This window comes from Cynocephalus volans, chromosome 8 (genome assembly GCF_027409185.1).
Source record: "Cynocephalus volans isolate mCynVol1 chromosome 8, mCynVol1.pri, whole genome shotgun sequence".
NCBI lineage: Eukaryota > Metazoa > Chordata > Mammalia > Dermoptera > Cynocephalidae > Cynocephalus > Cynocephalus volans.
The window spans coordinates 43465401-43484542 of NC_084467.1; the positions used below are offsets into that span (position 1 = coordinate 43465401).

Below are 19142 nucleotides of genomic sequence, written 5' to 3' on the forward strand. Positions count from 1 at the left end.
GAATCTGGGCAAGTCACTTTATCTTTCTGAATCACTTAACCTCTGTGATTCTTAGACTCCTCATTTGTCAAATAGGAATAATAACGGTGTCTTCCTACTGAGAGCAGTTGGGAGGAGTGAGTGAGATGATGGATAAATTGCTGTACAAAAATCGCCTGTTATAATGACAGTTTCTTTCTGCTCCTCTTCTTTCATCTTGCTCCTGCCACCTCCTCTTCGTCTCTTTCTCCCTTTTTTATCATCGTCTCCCACAAGGGAGGGTGTCTCTTTCCTCCTCCCTCCTTCTCTCTATTACTCCATCATCCAGAGAGAGCTGAAGCCCCAGTTACAAACTAAACTCTTCTTCCCCTGGCCTTTCCAGCTTGAAGTCACTAACAGCTTCTGCCAGCCCACCTTTGCCTGTCCTGTGGCCCATTTCCTGACCTGAGAAAGGAAATCTGCAGAAGTACCCACTAATTGTGGACATGTGATGAAGGAGACGGCTGCTGGCTCATTATCCTCAGGCCACAGAAACCCAGTCAGCTTCGGAGACCCTCCAGCACACAGTTTTTCTTTAGTGAATATCACAAATATTGACTTCCTGATCTTTGACTGGCTTGTCAGAGTGGTAGTGTTTGGGGGGTTGGGGTGAGCATATTGCTTGCCTAGGAAAGGTGCAAGGAGGTAAAGAAATAAATAGCCTTTAAGCATCAGTTTGGATGAATATGAGGACACAGGTCAAGGTCAGGGGCACAGATCACTTCTGAGGAATTGGCACTGAGGGGAGGACATGCCACATTGTACAGGTGGGCAGTGGGAAGAAGCCTGGGAGTCAGCCTGGATTTGAATATAGTCTCTGTCAGCTACTAACTTTGCATCCTTAGTCAAGTTACCTAATCATTCACAGCTTCAGTTTCTCCATCTGTAGAATGGAGTGAATATTACATACCTCATCAGGTGATAATGAGAATTAAATTCACAAAAGTATGTGAAGTGATTGGCATGTGCAATACATGGCAATTCCCTTTCCCATCTGTTCCCAGCCCACCTTAGTCCCAGCTTCCTTGCCCCTTCAATGTCTCCCCGGGTCTTTGGGGAAACTCTTTTTCTTCATCATTCAGGATCAATCAATAAAACAGGTCTTTACTGAACACTGACTTTGTGCCAGGTCTTATGTTGAGTGCCAGGGACATAGGGAGATCAAATCTAGTTATGGAAAAGACTCACTAATAAATCCTTCATATCTGCATAGTCCTTAACAGTTCACAAATAGAATTTAAAAACATCCTAGTGATGGAGATGGGGCAAGGCAAGGGTTATCACTTGTAATTTGCAGATAGGAAAACCGAGGCTTAAAGATGGGGCATAAGCCAGGGTTCAATCTCTTATGCCTCCTTGTCTCACTCTCAGTTGGAACAATGACAGAACAAGCTATAACGTTCTGACCCAGGTATAGGAAACCAGAGGCCATGCAGGAGTGCAGGAGAGGGAGAGACTGGCAGCAGAGAGGGAGAGGAAACTTCCTGAAGTTAGTGGGGACATAAGCCTTTAAAGTCAGAACTGAGAAAACTCTTCACCTAACTAACTTATCATTCTTCAGGACTCAGCTTAGATACAGTCTCTTCATTTTTCTCTGTGCTTCCCTCTGCCACAGCACTTGTTACCCTGTGCAGCAGAAGTCCATTTGATAGGGAGCTCCCAAGCAGGGACTCTGTCATTCCTCTAAGACCCAGCACCAGCCAGAAGAGTAGGTGCTTGGTGAGTGTTGGTTAAATGAATAGATGAATGAAGGAGGTGGGAATGAGCATGCAGGGTGTGGTGGAGGCAATGTGGACAGTGGCGGTCATGAAAGCCAGCTCAACAAGCATGGCAGACCCTGTGCTGGGCACTGGGGACACTGAGGTGAAGCAGACACAATTCTTACCTTTGAAGAGCTCCTACTCTATTGTAGAAGACAGACACATTGACAATATTATAGAATAATAAGAGCTGGAATGGTGGGAAATCAGAGGATTGTCAGGGCACAAAGGAAGCCTAACCAAGCCTAGGGGCCAGGGAATGTTTCTTGGAGAAGCTGATGCCTAAGAAGATATCAGCTAGACAATGACAGTTGACTTTGAATGTACATCTGAGCACATGCATGTCTAGCATACCAGGCAGGAGAAGCAGCATGAGCACAGATAAGGGAGTAAAAAGAAACCTTGTACATTCTAGAAGGACCATAGCAGTTTACTGTTAGAGGAGAAAACTGAAAGTGGTAAGAGATGAGTCAGTAGAAGGCCAAACATGGAGAGCTCATATGTCATGCCCAGGAAATGTCTTCATTGTCATCTCAAGGGTATACAAAGTATAAAAACTCTGACTCAAGTTACCAGCTCATGGGTCTAGCCAGCTCAAAGGTCTCTTTTGCTTAGCAGAACAACCCCAAAAGCACCCCCACCCAATTACTGTCAGACTCTTGGAAGGCTCTTCATTTGTAGGTCCAGATAGTAACCTTTTCCTCAGGTTCATTAATAATGATTCTCAGGAGCTGATAATCTAGTGAGGCCAGGAAGATGACAACCAATTAAGCAGACTAGTCCCCTGTCCTTTCCTATCTCTAATTGGCTTCAGAACAATCTGAGATGTTTCCCCACCCCCCAAAATGATCACGTTTACCTATCCTGTGCAAAGGCAGCGGTCACAGACCCACAGACTGCATATACACTGCCTGCTTCTGAAGTTGACCTTGGAATTCTATTCAGAGACTTGCAACCAGCTAAACTCACCCTTCCCCATCCTGACACTGCTTCAGAACATTTCTCCTCCACCCTTATGTTCAAAACCCTTCTCCATCCTCCTCTGATAACTCCTCATCTCTGTCATATATCAACTTCGCCTTACACTCCTCAGGTCACTGATGATTTTGGCAAGGGACCCACCATCTTCCTTTCTACCTCAGGCTTGCTCTTATTCTCAGGAACTCTGAGTTACTGTGGACAATCCATACATCTTAGCCTCTTAATTTAGTGACCATCTCATCTCTAGTGACTTTCTCTTCCATCTTGAGTCAGCTATGGCCCTGTCCATATAATTTGAGCTATTTTGACTTGGATTTGTCATTGGAACTGAAAAAGTTCTGATTAATTCCATATCCAGCCTCATTGGCTTAACCCCCAAGACCCTGCATGGCCTGCCCTCTGTCTACTTCTCCAGCTTCATCTTCCTGGCTCACATTATGCTTTAGAAACATCAATTCTTTCTCATTTTGTGCCTTTGCTCATGGTCTTATTCTCTAGCTCCTCCTAATCATCTTCAGTACTCATCTGTGGAATTACTGATCCCAGACAGCCTTGCCTTTTCTCTTCCCCACCCCATCTCTGTCACTCAGAACATACATTGTACCTCTCCCTTGCACTCCTGTGGCACTCTGCATGATTGTTTTAGTCAGATGCCAAGGTAGGTAAGTAAGGTGGATACCTGGTTTCTTTCTTTTCCCCATCTCCCATCACCTGCCAGTGTCTCACTGCCACTAAATTCAGCAAGAAGCCACTGTCACAGGAGACTGGAAAACACAGCCTGCAAAGATCAATCCCCTGGAGGTGGTTTCAGGAGAGAGACAGAGCAGAAGAAGGATGAAGAATGACAGCAATAGGCTAACGACTAGCACAGTCATCTTCCAAAAGAAATGTTGAAGTTATCTCCTTATGATTTTGTTTCCCTGGTCAATGAGCATTCACTTCTGTGTCCCTAGAGTCCATCGTGTATTCAGTGACTGTGGTAGATTATTCACCACCCTCCCTGCAAGAGATTTTATATCCCCACCCATTGTCACTGGTTTGCAGTGCCTCCTTATAGGAAGAATATATCTCCGCATTCCATCATCACCAGGTTCAATTATGTGACTTGCTTTGTCCAAAGGATACAGGCAGAAGTGATGTGATCCAAGTCCCAACAGAAGCTTTAAGAGTCTTTGTGTAGTTTAGCCATCCCAGATTGGATCCCAGAGTAAGAAGACATATGGAACAGAGTCACAGCTGACTGGCAGCTGGCATGGAAAGTGAATGAAAAATAAACTTTTATTATGTAAGCCCCTGATTCAAATTGTGTGTAACCACACATTATCTAAAGAAATCTCACTAATATTGTGGCTGAAGGTAGAAATCTGAAGAGAGGCTATGGCAGGCTTTTAGGAAAACCACTGGGTAATATAATGACATCATTAGGACTTTGAATCCAAAGGCTGAGTTTGTGTACTAGGCTGCCACTTACTACTCTTGTAAGTTATACTTGTATGGCTTAGAAAAGTTACATTATCTTAAAGCAAAAAAATAAAGACAGAGAAGTATGGCATAACTCATTGTGTGCAAGAAAACACAAGTGCTGGACTCAGCTTCTTCATCAGTAAAATCACTGACTTACTGTACTGATGGTAATGTACTGCTATAAATAGTAGCTACTGTACTACTGTAGCTGATGATAATGCCACCTTACAGACTGGGAGTGAGAGTGAAGATCACAAGAGAATGGTTGTGAGAGCACATTGTGAACCATAAGTCACTGTTAGTTATTATCAATGCCAAGTAAGTCTCTGCAGCTAGCTTCAGTGATGCAAAACTTCTATTGTTCATCTTAATCCAAAAAAACACTTAATGAGCACCTAAGATAAGCAAGGCAATGTACAAGAGTCTGTGGGGTCTGAGTGATGAGTGGTGAATTACGTAAATTAAAATCATATAATCAAAGTGGGACAGAGCTGAACTGATATTCCTACTCAACTAATTCAAATCCCCTATTTTACAGATGGGAAATCTGAGACCTAGAGACTAGAAGTAAGATGCTCAAGATCACAGAGTAAAGTAGTGACAGAGGAAGGATAAAACCTCAGTCTCCTAACTCCTGGTCTGGGGGTGCTTTTCCCACTATGCTATGCTGGTGGGTGGGTGTGTGTTTTAAAACCACATTTCAAACAATCTCTCCTTCGTTTGTAGGCAGAAGCACATTTCCCTTTTACTAGCCTCTCTAGGCCCTAGCCAGCCCCATCCCCAAACAGATCCAGGAAAGGGATAAGAAACCCCATTCTAAGGGGCACATGGAGACAGAGACCCTAAAATGTCATCTGTCCTGGAATAGGAGTCCCTGAAATTCCTCTGCCGTTCTAAATATCACCTGCCTCAGCATCTCTATGACCTTACCCAGGTACCAGGAATTTTGAGGATATAGGAGGCCTGCTACTACTCACAGCTTTAATAAATGTTAGTTGCTGGCTGTATCAATCATCTCAGATGAATGAGCTGAGAAAAGCTAAAAGAAAGAGTCCTGAGGAGGAATCCTATAAAGTAGAGGATGTCACTATTGCACTAGCAAGCAGACTACTGAAACAGGCTTAATTCCTGGAATAGCAGAGGGATAGGCACTGGAGTGCAGGCAAGAAAGGCTAAACAGCCTACCTCACTGTTCCCAGATCTGATCCTTGCAAAATTCTTAACAAGTCTATAACATTCTGCATGATCTGACCACGGCTTATCTCCGCCCTCATCTCACACTATTGTCCCCTTGATTATTTAGTCCCTGTAACATGACCTTCTTTCAATCTCATGAATGTTTTAGGCTCTAACCCATATTTGGACTATTCTTGATGTTGAACACTCCCCGCCCCCCATTGCCACTCTGCCTGGCTAACTTTCTCATCCTTTAATTCTCAGCTTAAGTGTTACTTTCTCAGAAGACATCGACTCTCCAGCCTAAAATTAGGTTTCTCTTTTCACTTTCTTTATAGCATATGTTGTAGAATTATGTTACTTTTATATGCCCACCATCTCTTCCATTAGAGAATCACCATTTTGAGAAGTTATGGTGGGACTATAAGATACTATACTTGCCTCCCTCAGCCACTGGGACGGGTATGTGACTCACAGGTGACCAATCATAACCTTTCCTGAGACTGGCTGAGTAAGAGAAAGCCTCTTTTTTGCAAAAAAGTTGGGAAGCTATGAATCTGGAGCTGATATCATCTGTCTTACACCCCATGAAGAGTAAGGCTACAGAAGGAGGCTTAGAGGATAAGTAAAACTGAGTAATGGAGAGTGAAATTCAGTCCTGGGTCTAGTGGAGTTCCCATTTATGTGGGCTAATAAATTCTTTTTTGTTGTTGTTAAATTAAAACTAGTTCAATTTGGGATTTTACCACTTGCAATAATAAGAATTTGTTTTTATATTAAGGACACTGAACCATGTCACTGATTATGTTTTCTTCTTTGCAATGGCTGCTAGGATGCTTAAAGCCAATATTTTGGCCCAACTCTTTCAGGTGCCCAAGAACTTATGATATACATACTTATCTCACCCTGGCTTCCTCTTATTTTCCTCCCACCCTTGTTTTCCCTTTGCTCCAATTTTCTCGCATTTATTTTTCTTTATTGCTGTACTATGATGATTTTTATAAGATACATCAAATCCTGTGTGGAAGAAGCTGGTTTTAAAAAAGGAGTTCATAAATTCAAATTTTACTTATATATTCAATATTTCAAAATATATGTGTATCATAAATTATGATTTACCTAAAATTCACAAGCACAAAGCCCATATGTACATCACACAAATATAAAACAATACACACAGAGCACATAGGTTCATAATTCACATTCATAGCACACCCCAGTGTCACAAATATAAACACACACTTGTCCCTTCTGTTTGCCTCACTCCCATGCACACACGTACACACACGTGTCGTACACATACCAAGCTGCTCCGCGAGGAGCCGACCCTTCTCAGTGGGAACAACTCTCTCTTCCTCCATGTCACACTTGTTCCCCACCAGAATGACCTGTGCATTGTCCCAGGAGTAGGTCTTAATCTGAGTAGCCCTAAAAAGAAACAGAGAAATGTGTTAATCACACTGCTGTGGACTGAATGTTTTTGTCCCCCACAAATTCACATGTTGAAATCTAATCCCCAATGTGATGGTATTTGGAGGTGGAGCCTTTGGGAGGTAATTACCTCATGAAGATGGAGCCCTAATAAATGAGATTAGTGTCCTTATACCACAAAAAAGAGACTAGAGCTCTCTTTATCTCTCTCTCTCGGCCATGTAAGAATACAGCAAGAAGGCAGCTGTCTCCAGACACTGGATCTGCTGGTGCCTTGATCTCAGACTTCACAGCCTCTACAGCTGTTAAGAATAAATACTTGTCATCTAAGCTTTCCAGTCTATGGTATTCTTGTTATAACAGCCCAAACTGACTAAGACACACACCCTCCTGGGTCAGAAAGGTAACTGTGAAGTTTGAAGATGCAGTTTCTCTTCCACACGGCTAGAGACACCTGAGTTACTGCTAATTAACTCAGCTGAGGACAGACAGATACCTGCCCCCACTGGCTATCACAGATGCTGACCCTTCAGCCCTGATTGCAAACCTCACCCACCTCTTTGGAATCCTCCTCCAATGTGTCTAACCATCTGTCTCCTCACTGGGCAAAGAACTCTTTCTCAAACGTGTATCTGATCGTAATGTGTCCTTTCTTAAAAGCCTTCTCTGGCCCCCAACTAGTTATGTGATGAGGTCCACATTCCTTAGTTCGAGACCATTCATGTCTTATCTCTCCAGCCTCATCACCCTTTATCCTGCCTCACAAACCTCCTCATTCATTCCTCAAATGCTCATCCATAGATTGTGCCTTTGCCTATACTGGCAACCCTTTCCCCATAACTAATCCATCCTCCAAGGCCCAGTGATGATCCCACAATGCCTTGGGGGGAGCCTTCTCAAACTTCCCTAAACCCAGCTAGCCACTACCTCCTTCTCTGTGATTCATAAACCTTCACTAAGGCCTTAGATCATGATTATTTTCAGAAATTAAAATGTCAGCAGTGGTTTCCTTCACATAAAATGATTGTGAGACTTCTAAAAATTAATTTTCAAATGTTTACACTTTTCAAATTTTTAAAAGTGAGCATGTATAATGTCTATAATTAGAAACAACATTTTAACAGAGGGAATAAAATAGGACCTTTACACTGTGGAGACAACTTTTTGTGGGGATGGGCCTATCTGTGGCCCCAACCACCCCATCGGGTAGAAATGATTACCTCCCCCTTGGTCTCTTGCACCTTTGCCATGGCACCTATTACACTTGGCTGAATTTATCTGTCTCTCCCTAGGCAGGGACAGGCCTATTCACCTTTGGGATGCCAGCACCCAGCACAGAGCACAGAGCAGAGAAGGTGTCAGTAAATGTTTGATGAATGTATGAGCCAGCAAATGGTTAATCCTGAAGCAGATCTTGAATCTGACCCTATCCTGACCTTGACACTCAATCAAACTTCAGTACCCTAACTGCAACCTGGACCTAAACCCTGTACCTAAAGCTGATTCCATCACCAACCATCTCATCTATGGTGAGAAGTCATTTCCTCAAAGGATGAAGTTTGTTGTGGGCCTACAAAGATCCAGGCCCCATTCAGGGCACTGGGGCTTGGATGGCAGGTGGGGATAGGCCAGAACCAAGTTGCCCAGAGTCAAAAACTCAAGCTCTAGGGCTTAGGAGAGATAGACACTCAGGTAACTAGAGCCAACTTTCCTTATCTCCCTATGCAACTCTTCCTCTCTCCTCCTACCCCATCCCCTCTCAGCTCCCAGATTAGCAACAAGCTCAGGTCATTCTTGGAGAAATCATCACCAGGTATTGGGTCACTGTGTTCCTGAGGCAGAATGAACAGAGACTGATGGAGAAAGGGAAGCGGGTGAAGACCAACAGGGAATGAGTAGTATGGAAACACTTAAAGAGCTAATCACTCCATGGTAGGTGTGGTCAGAGGGAGAGAAGATGGAGAGGGAGGGAGAGGAGAAAAATCATGGCTAGAGAGAGAAAAGGGAAGTGGGAGAAGAAAGTGAGGAAGGAAAGGTGAAAGAAGGAAGGTAGAGGGAAGAAGGAGATGTTAAAAAAGAAGGGGGAGAAAGGACAAAGACAATGACCAAGAGGCAGAAAAGGTGAACACAGAGCCCCGTGAATGACAGACACACCAATGCCACCCTGGACTGTTGGTCAGCAGGAAGCCTAGAAGGTCACTCTCAGCTCAAGGATCCAAGTCACCAACAATGCTTCACATAATCACAGCAACTGCCCTTTGAGAGAAAGGAAGTCCTCACAGGATAGCTGTTAGGCAAAAGGGAGCAGGAGACCAGCTTGGCACTGGCCAGCCCTGCTGCTATATGTCTAGCTTGCTCAGCCTCTGATTCTGAAGAACAGCCTGGCACAGAAGCTCCATCTTTCCCCATCCTCATCTGCTTAGGGGCACTGAGTCCCGGCCATTCCCTCTCATGTGTCCTTCCCCATCACATTCCCTTCTCCTGTGAGTAATGTCTCAGGAAGAAAGATGTAAGTTGCTCAGAGATTGTGCCTCTGGGTGCTGTACTGAGTTCCATTGTGAATTGAACGTTTATCAACTTGCAGTGCATATGCTCTTGGTACCCCAGCCCAGCCCAGAGATAAACTTTATAGAGAAGTGCTGAGTGGATTCACTCTCCACTGTAACCAGAGTAATCTTCCTAAAACATGAATCTGAACCTGTTGGTTTCCAATTCAAATGCCATCACCTATAGGATAAAAACCAAACTCCTTACCCAGCCCACAAAATCCTTCATGAACTGCGCCCTTCCTACCCTCTCACCTACCTTTTAGCCTTTGCAAATCTGTATTCTCTTTTTGAAACATCCTTATCCATTTGTCTCTCAGGCTAACTCTATTCACCTTACACAATGTGGTATATGTATCTGCAACTCCAAGACAATCTTACTGACTCCCTAAACTGAGCCAGAGAGCCCTGCACTGGGTTACCACAGCCCTTATGCCTCTCTTCATCACTACACCTATCACATGATACTTTCATTGCCTGCTTACTCATCTATATTCTCCTCTCATCTATGACCTCTGTAAGGGCAGGAACCATGTCTGATTCATCTGGGTTTCCCTAGCACACAGCACAGGACCTAGCAGATGTTAGGTTTTCATGAACAGTTTTCTGAGTGAATAAATGAATGAATCTCATACCAGTCTTGGACAGCATTGAAGGACTCCTCATTGGTGATGTCATACATCAGAATGAAACCCATGGCCCCACGATAATAGGCTGTTGTGATGGTCCGGTACCGCTCCTGCCCAGCCGTGTCCTGGGTAGGAAAAGGAAAGAGTCACCCTCCTAGAAAGTCTGCTTTAGGGGCTGGCTGGTTAGCTCAGCTGGTTAGAGCCCAGTGTTATAACACCAAGATCAAGGGTTTGGATCCCTGTACTGGCCAGCAGCAAAATAAAAAAGAAAGTCTGCTTTGGTTCCTAAATGTCCCCAAGACAGTTAACTAATAATCCAAAGCATATTTAAAGAGTACCTATTATGTGTCTGGTATGGTACTTCGTGACTAGAATAAAAAGATTTTTAAGACATCATAAAAATAAGAAATTAAAATACCAATGGAAAAATGAGCAAGAGGCATAAACAAGTCACAGAAAAAACGTAAGTGGATAATTGTTATATAAAAAAGCTTTAACCTTATTTTAATAATAATTCCCATTATACATAAGGATGCAGCGAGGTGTACAACCTCACTTATGGGGCTCATGGGAATGGAACTTGGTTTGGCCTTTCTGAAAATCAATTTGAAAGTCTAAAGAGCATTAAAAATGTTTGTACTCATTTGTTTATTTTTTCTTTTGCTGCTTGTGCTTTCAGGCTCATGTTCATAAAGCCTGTGCCCTGACCTAACTGCTAAAGTGTTTCACCTATATTTTCCCTTAGTAATTTTAAAGTTTCGGGTCTTATACCTAGGTCTTTAATCCATTTTGAGTTGACTTTAGTGTATGGTGAGAGATGCATATCTAATTTCATTCTTCTGCATGTGGATATCCAGTTTTCCCAGCACCACTTACTGAAGAGGCAGTCTTTCCCCCAGTGTAGGTTTTTGTTGCCTTTGTCCAATATCAAATAGCTATAAGCCTGAGGAGTGATTTCTGGGTTCTCTATTATACTCCACTGGTCTGAATGTCTATTTTTATACCAGTACCATGCTGTTGTGGTTACAACAGCTTTGTACTATAATCTGAAGTCAGGCAGAGTTATGCCTCTGGCTTTTTTTTCCCTCAGGATTGCTTTGGCTATTTGGGGTCTTTTGTTTTTCCATATGAAAGATAAGATTGTTTTTTCCATTTCTGTGAAGAATGTCATTGGTATTTTGATGGGGATTGCATTGAATCTGTAGATCGCTTTGGTTAGTATAGACATTTTCACGATGTTAGTTCTTCCAATCCAAGAGCACGGAATATCTTTCCAACTTTTTGTGTCTTCGTTAATTTCTTTCAGAAGTGGTTTGCAATTCTCATTGTTGAGGTCTTTCACCTCCTTGGATAAATTGATCCCTAGGTATCGTTTTTTTTTTTTGGTGACAATTGTAAATGGGCTTACTTTATTTCTCTTTCTGTTAATTCATTATTTGAGTATATAAATGCTACTGATTTGGGGGCATTTATTTTGTATCCTGCAACGTTACTGAAGTTATTAACCAGCTCTAGGAGTTTTTTGATGGAGTCTTTAGGTTTTTCTATATATAGTATCATGTCATCTGCGAATAGGGAAAGTTTGACTTCATCTTTTCCAATCTGGATTCCCTTTATTTCTTTCTCTTGCCTGATTACTCTAGCTAGTACCTCCTAAAAAGTTTCTGCACAGCAAAAGAAACAATCAACAGAGTGAAAAGACAACCTACAGAGTGGGAGAAAACTTTTGCTAACTATGCATCTGACAAGGGACTAATATCCAGAATATACATAGAACTCAAGCAATTGTACAGTAAAAAAATATATGACCCAATTAAAAAATGGGCAAAGGAGCCGAATAGACATTTTTCAAAGGAATCCATACAAATGGCCAACAGATACATGAAAAAATGCTCAACATCAATAGTCATCAGGGAAATGCAAATTAAAACTATATTGAGATACCACCTCACTCCAGTTAGACTGGCTATAATTTTTAAAAAGGTGAATAACAAATGCTGGCGAGCGTGTGGAGAGAAGGGAACACTACTGCACTGTTGTTGGGACTGTAAGTTAGTACAACCACTTTGGAAAACAATTTGGAGGTTTCTCAAACAACTACAGATAGATCTTCCATATGATCCAGCAATCCCTCTTCTGGGTATATATCCAGAGGAATGGAAATCATCATGTCGAAGGGATACCTGCACTCCCATGTTTATTGCAGCTCTGTTTACAACAGCCAAGATACGGAACCAACCTAAATGTCCATCAATAGATGATTGGATAAGGAAACTGTGGTATATATATATACGATGGAATACTACTCTGCCATAAAAAAGAATGAAATACTCCCATTTGCAACAACATGGATGAACCTGGAGAAACATGTTGAGTGAAACAAGCAAAGCACAGAGGGATAAATACTGCATGTGCTCACTCATATGTGGGAGTGAAGAGAGAAAGAAGGAAGGAAAGAAAGACCACAGTAGTGCCGTGATCCAACAGAGGGAGGGAACATTCCTAGGGCTACAAATTGGAGTGGAGGGGAGAGGAAGAAAGGGAGGGAGGTTGGAGGGGGGACAAGGGGAAAAAGTAATTTCTGGTAATGGGTATGCCCCAGTATGAATCTGGCCCTCACATCATGGGAAGGAGGGGAGACAATCAGCTTTGTATCTCATGAATATTCATAATAAAGAAAGAAAGAAAGTTCAACAACAACAACAAAATGTTCATACTCTTTGTAATGGGGGAAAAAATCAGTGGCTGACAGGGTTTCAGAAAAGGAGGGAGGGAGAGAGGGATGAATAGGTGGAGCATGGAGGATTTTTAGTGCAGTGAAACTATTCTGTATGATACTGTAATGGTGAGTACATGACATTATGCATTTGGCAAAAGCCATAGAACTGTATGACAAAAAGATGGAACCCTAATGTAAGTCTTAGTTAATAACGATGTATCAATATTAGTTCGTAATTGTAACAAATGTACCACATTAATGCAAGGTATTAATAATAGTTTCTCCTACATGTGTTTTGGGGTGGGGGGAAAGTAGAGGTATGGGAACTATCTGTATTTTCTGCTCAGTTTCTCTGTAAACCCAAAACTGCTATAAAAATAAAGTGCACTAAGAAAAAAATGTTTGTACATTTTGACTTAGATATTCCTTCTAAAAAATTTTTTCTACAAAATTAGAAAGGCAGAGAAATACTTATGCACAATAATGTTCGTTATAGCTTTATTTAGACAGTGAAAAAGTATCATCAACTCATATATTCAATAATAGGCAAATGGTTAAAATGTAAGAATTTTTAATGTAAGTTTATGTTTGTATGTGGGGGGTCTTCAAGAGTTCATGGAAAGATTCATATTAACTTTTTATTCTATTTTCCACAAATGTTTTTGAAGTATCCCATAAGAGTAGTTAGTGACATGGGACAATGCTTGTATATGTGATATAATATCAGTTTTGTAACTATGTATTTAGAGAAGAAAATTGGAAAGAAATACATCAAAAGGCTAATAGAGATTACTCCTGAATACGAGACAAGAATTACTAGGATTTGTATTTTCTTGATATTTTGTATTTTCTCTACAATGAGCATGTGTTACTCTAATATAACCAACAGCAAAGTGTTATTGGAGCACATGGGGATGCTTCACAAATGTCCACACGGTGGGAATGGAACTTGTTTCAACTCTTATGTGAGGGACCAGCCAATATTCTCTGTATCATTACAGTTTTAGAATGTCTGATGCTTGGGCTGGCCTGTGGCTCACTTGAGAGAGTGTGGTGCTGATAGTGCTGAGGCCACAGGTTCAGATCCCTATATAGGGATGGCTGGTTGGCTCACTTGGGGAGAGCGTGGTGCTGACAACACCAAGTCAAGGGTTAAGATCCCCTTACCGATCATCTTTTTTAAAAAAAAAAAAAAAGAATGTCTGATGCTTCAGTATGTATAAAACATTTCCTCATATATTTACTCATTTAAATTTTATACAATCATGTGAGGTAAATGTCATTAGTATTTACATTTTATAGTTGAGAACATGAAAAATGCAGAGAAGGTAAAGTGACTTTCCCAAGGTCACAAAGCTTATGATAAAAAACATTAAGTCCCTATATTCAGGACTTATGATTCCAAGTCCAGTGCTTGTACCATTAGACTTTCGTCAATGAAAGATTGACTTATCCATAAGCATTTACTGAACATCATCAATAATGATAAAAATAATGAAAACAATAATAATTAGAGTGTGCCATTACTTGTGCGTATGTTGCACCTGTTATTCAAACTTCAGAAAAACCCTGTAGAGTATATATTGTTACTCTCATTTTACAAATGAGGAAAATGAGGTTCAGAGAGAACCTCAGTCAGTGTCAGAACTGGGATTCAAATCACATCAGTCTGACTCCTGTACCCATTATACTGCCTTAGCCATGAACCATACTTTGTGTGATACAAAAATGGAACTAGCACTATCCCTGCCCCTAGGAATCCTCAGTAGAGCTGTGGAAGTGGCTAAGCCATACCAAGGAACTGATAATTGGCAATATAAGGCAATGTGTCATCAGTACCAGGTAAGTGGTATAGAGAAAATGTGTCACATAAGTTCAAGTAAGGTAGAAACATGGTGGCTTGAGATAGTTATAGAAGATGTCAAAGCATATAAACAGTGTATCAGTTAGGATATGCTGGGTTATTCAGTAACGAGCAATCCCAAAATCTCAGCAGCTTAAACAACAAGGTTTTATTTTTCATTATTTATTACATATCCATTAAGGGTTGGCTAAGTGTTTTGCTTTTTATCTTCCTTATTCCAGGATAACAGACTGACATAGCAGCTACCAGAGAGGAAAATAGTGCATGAGTCATGTGTTGGCTCTTTTCCCATTTCATTGGCAAGTCACATACCCACACCCAACTTCCAAGGGGTAAGAAAGTACAATCCTATAATATGCCCAGGAGGAGAATCAGAAATATGTGGTAGACAGCATAATGATTCCCATGGGATCAGGAGCATCACCTGAAGATGTGCTTATTTGGCAATTTAAGAAGGACAAGAAAGACCTTCCTAAAGAAGGGTTTTCCAAGCAGAGAACTGAAGGAAAGGTATTTTGGCAGAAGGAAGGGTTTTGCCAGTGAGTACTCCAGAAGAACTTAAGGAATGGTGGGAAATGGGGAATGGGTAGATGATGAAGCTAGAAAGAGCTTAGAATGCTGTGCTATGGGGTATGGGCTTTACCTTTTAGGATCAAAGACTTTGAGGCATGGGATTAACATAATTAGATCAAAGCTTTAGAATGATCATTCTGGCAGTGGTGTGGAGAGTGGACTGGAGAGAGAAGAGATGGGAGGCAGGAAGACTGGTTAAATCTTTGCAGTGGTTCAGGTGAGACCTAAGAAGGATTTGAACTAGAGTATAGCAACAGAGATGGAGTAGGAACAGATTCAAGAAGTACTTAAGAAGCGAAATTATAGGGGATAGTGGCGGATTAGATGTGAAGAGATGAAAAATCAAAGATAATAGTTATGTTTTTATCAGGGCTCAGCTTCTCCATGTCCTCAGCAATTCAGCTCTGGCCCAGACTTGCACAACAAAACAAAACCTGGGCTGTGCAGTTGGCTCAGTTGATTAGAACTACTGATAACATCAAGGTCCAGTGTTCAATCCCCATACCAGCCAGCCACCAAAACAAAACAAAACCTGCATTTAACATACCCACCCATGGAGCTGGCCAGTTAGCTCAGCTGGTTAGAGTGCAGCCTTGTAACATACCCACCCTTCTTAGAGAGCATATGAATTATCATCTCCTGTTCATTGAGCAATGTCTTTGAGCACCGTACTCTTCATCTCAATCAGAGTATTCCATCTGACCAAATACAGCACTTCTCCCTAAGAGTTTTAACAAATACAATTTTCTCCAGCTCATGAATGAGTGAGTGGAAGGATGAATGAATGGATGGATGAATGAGCGACAGTGAGTGAACATCTAACACTGGAAATCTTAGCCACTATTGACAGAAATATTTGCTGTCTGCCATATCTTACAGAAAAGCTCTGTGTGTGTACCTATGAAACATTTCAGCAGTATTTGATCCACACTTCCCATGCCCTGAACTCTTCAGGGCCAACTCCAAAGACCACACCTCCTACCAATCTATAGGCTCAGTTCCTAAGTCCTGTTCTGTAGGATTTAGAATTAAGACACCTTTCCTGATCTAGCGGCCCAGGCAGGATTTCTGAGCTCCTGCACTGCTGCTAGACCTCAGCTCTTCTCACTCCCCCAGTGTTATGCCCTGTTCCTCTATGTGAGTGCCTAGTCCCCCATCTCTGCCTGGAGCCTGGCCCTGTGTCCCAGCTCTTTGACAGAAGAGTCTTGTCACTCAATTGATGCCCAACTAATTGGAAATCCTAGTATGTAATCATAAATGAGATTGGACATGGAGTCATTTTCATCTCTCTCCTCCCAGTGCCTAGTACAGGGCTGTGCACACAGTAGGGATTCAATCATTTCTTGTTAAACAAAAAGACCATATACTCTTGTGGTTAAGAGCATGGTCTTTGGAGGTAGACTACTGGGTGTGAATCCCTGTTCTACACTCACTAACAATGTGACCATGGTAGGCAGACTCTAAAATGGCTTCCAGTGATTGCTGCCTCTTCATATTCATGCTCTCATGTAGACAAATTACCTTTTGGGCCTTAGTTTCTTCATCTATAAAACAGAAATAGTAACAATACCTACCTCATAGTTTTGCGAGGATTAAGAAAGTTATAATATGTAAAATGCTTAGAACAGTTCCTGGTGCATAGTAAGCTCCATATAGGCATCGGTTATTGTTTTTGCACTTCCAGAGTCAGCCCCAGGAGCAGGGCCAGCTTCCCAGGGTCTGCCCAGCTGGAGTGAATGAGTCTCATGCCACGCATCACTTTCTTCCCCATTCAAACCCGTCCAAGGCTGTCCTAGCCAGACTCTCAATATGATGTTTCCCTTAAAGAATCGCAATATGGCCTATAGAAAATGGATAAGCTGAAGAGTTGAACAGGCCTTCATCTGACTCCCAGCTCTGCCATTCATCAGCCATGTGATTTTGGACAGGTCGGTTATTTCATCTTTTTGAGGACCAGTTTCTCACATCTGGAATGGAAATAAAAATGCCTACTTTGTAGGGTTTTTATAGTTAAATAAGATGTTTTAAAATGCCTGGTTCACAATAGGTACTCAAATAAAGGAATATTTATTATGATTATTTAACTTTTTAAATTAATTTTTTAAAATTATTAAGCCTTAGTATCCTCATCTGTAAAGTGGTGATAATAACATCACCTTGAAGTGGTTGTGTGATGATTACCAATAATAGGAGTATATGAGTAAAGCCTGGCAGAGCACTGGGCCCCCAGCAGGTGCTCAGTAAAGCTCATAGTAGCTGCTGCTATTTCTATTGATGTTATTATTGTTATTTCACTTAAAGAAAAGCAAGGTTGGGGGCTAGCTGGTTAGCTCAGTTGGTTAGAGTGTGGTGATGATAACACCAAGGTCCAGGGTTCAATCCCTGTACCAGCCAGTCACAACCTTGTCAAAAAAAAAAAAAAAAGATAAAAGAAAAGCAAGGTTAGAAACAACAACAATCCAGCTATCTCTATCCTGTGCTGAGTGGAAAATAGCCCAGAGAATCACTCCTGAACCCCCCTCTATCTTTTTATTTTTAAAAATCACATTGATGAACATTGATTCTCCTCCCACTGATAAGAGTCAGAAATAGAACCAAAGAGGAGACAGGAAAGAGGAGAAAGAAAGAGGAATGAGTCACTGGCTACTTGAGGAAGGAGACCATGTCATCAAGAGCAATCAGTTCACTTGAACACAACATTCATTGAGCTCCTCATATGGGCAGAGCATTATGCCAGAGAACAGACACCAGAGTGAGCAAGCCACTGCCCTGGCCTCCAGCAGCCCTGTTAGTGTGGCAGAGAGACATGTGGGCAGGGGGAAGGAAATTGATATCACCTGAACACCTATTACGTGCCAGGCATTTTGTTAAGTGCTTTATATATGGGATTTCATTTATTACTTGTAGTAAGAAAATAAAACTGCTAGTTGAGTATTGCTATGTGCCAGGCACATGCTAGGCCCTTTTCCCATTTTATTTAATTTTCAAAACAGCCTTCTAAAGTACTGTTATCTCTATTCACAGATGAGGAAAAGTTAAATAATTTGCCTAAGATCTTGCAGCCAGTTCATGTAGACTAAGATTCAAAGCTGGTTCTGTCTGATTCTAAAGCCTATGCTCTTTCCAGATACCTTTTACTCTACATTATTTCTCTTAATGTAGAAATACATCAGACTGAAGCAGGACAAGTTTGAGTCCCCATTTTACATATGCATTAATTGAGGGTCACAGAATTTAAGTAAACTGCTATAAGGAAGCAGAATTAGGATTCAAATTCTGTCTTTTGACCAAAGCCATTTTCAACACAGCCTGTGTATTCTTAATTCTCCTAAGCCCCCCAGGATAGGACACAGCCCATACTGCAGCCTCCCAGACATGAGATTCTCTAACTATGTCTAAGGCTTCTGGGGGCCAACAATCTCCCCTCCACCAGAGTTTAAGGCTGGAAATCACCTGCACAGCTTAAATGATGTAACATGTGTCTGTCACACAGGTGCTCAACTAATATTGGATCCAACACAGATCCTTTATTTCTTTCTGGAGTTTCCTCATGGTCGGCCACAGATGCCTCACTCATTTCCGCTCTGTATTTCTGTTCATACTACTCCCTCTACCACATACGAAGGTACTTCAAAAAGTACATGGAAAAATAGAATTAAAAGATAATACGAATATTTCCATACATTTTTTGAAGTACCCTTGTATGCCCTCTCCCAGCTTCTCCACTTGTCTTGACCAATAAGTTGTTGAATTCTAGAGTTAAAAGGAAACCTTAGAAGTTATTCAATCCACTCTCTCACTCTTCCACAGCATACTTTGTATTAAGTATTTCCAATGTTGGACGCCTACCACCTTGCAAGGCAACCATTCCACTGATGGACAGTTCTGATTATTAGAACGTTACTTCCTTTCGTTGAGCTGAAATCTACATGTGGTAATTTCTGTCCATTGATTTAACTCTGTTCTCTGGAGACACAAAGA

General features: G+C 41.6%; 1 protein-coding gene across 1 annotated transcript in view; it reads right to left on the bottom strand.

Annotated features, from left to right (window-relative positions):
* RAB3B (RAB3B, member RAS oncogene family) overlaps nucleotides 1-19142 on the bottom strand; it is a 52883-nt gene that overhangs the window by 1773 nt on the left and 31968 nt on the right. Inside the window, exons 3-4 of the mRNA XM_063106665.1 lie at nucleotides 10012-10130; nucleotides 6703-6827 (exon numbers count right to left, since the gene is read on the bottom strand). Of these exons, the coding sequence (XP_062962735.1) occupies nucleotides 6703-6827; nucleotides 10012-10130 (244 nt within the window). The remainder of the gene's footprint in view (nucleotides 1-6702; nucleotides 6828-10011; nucleotides 10131-19142) is intronic.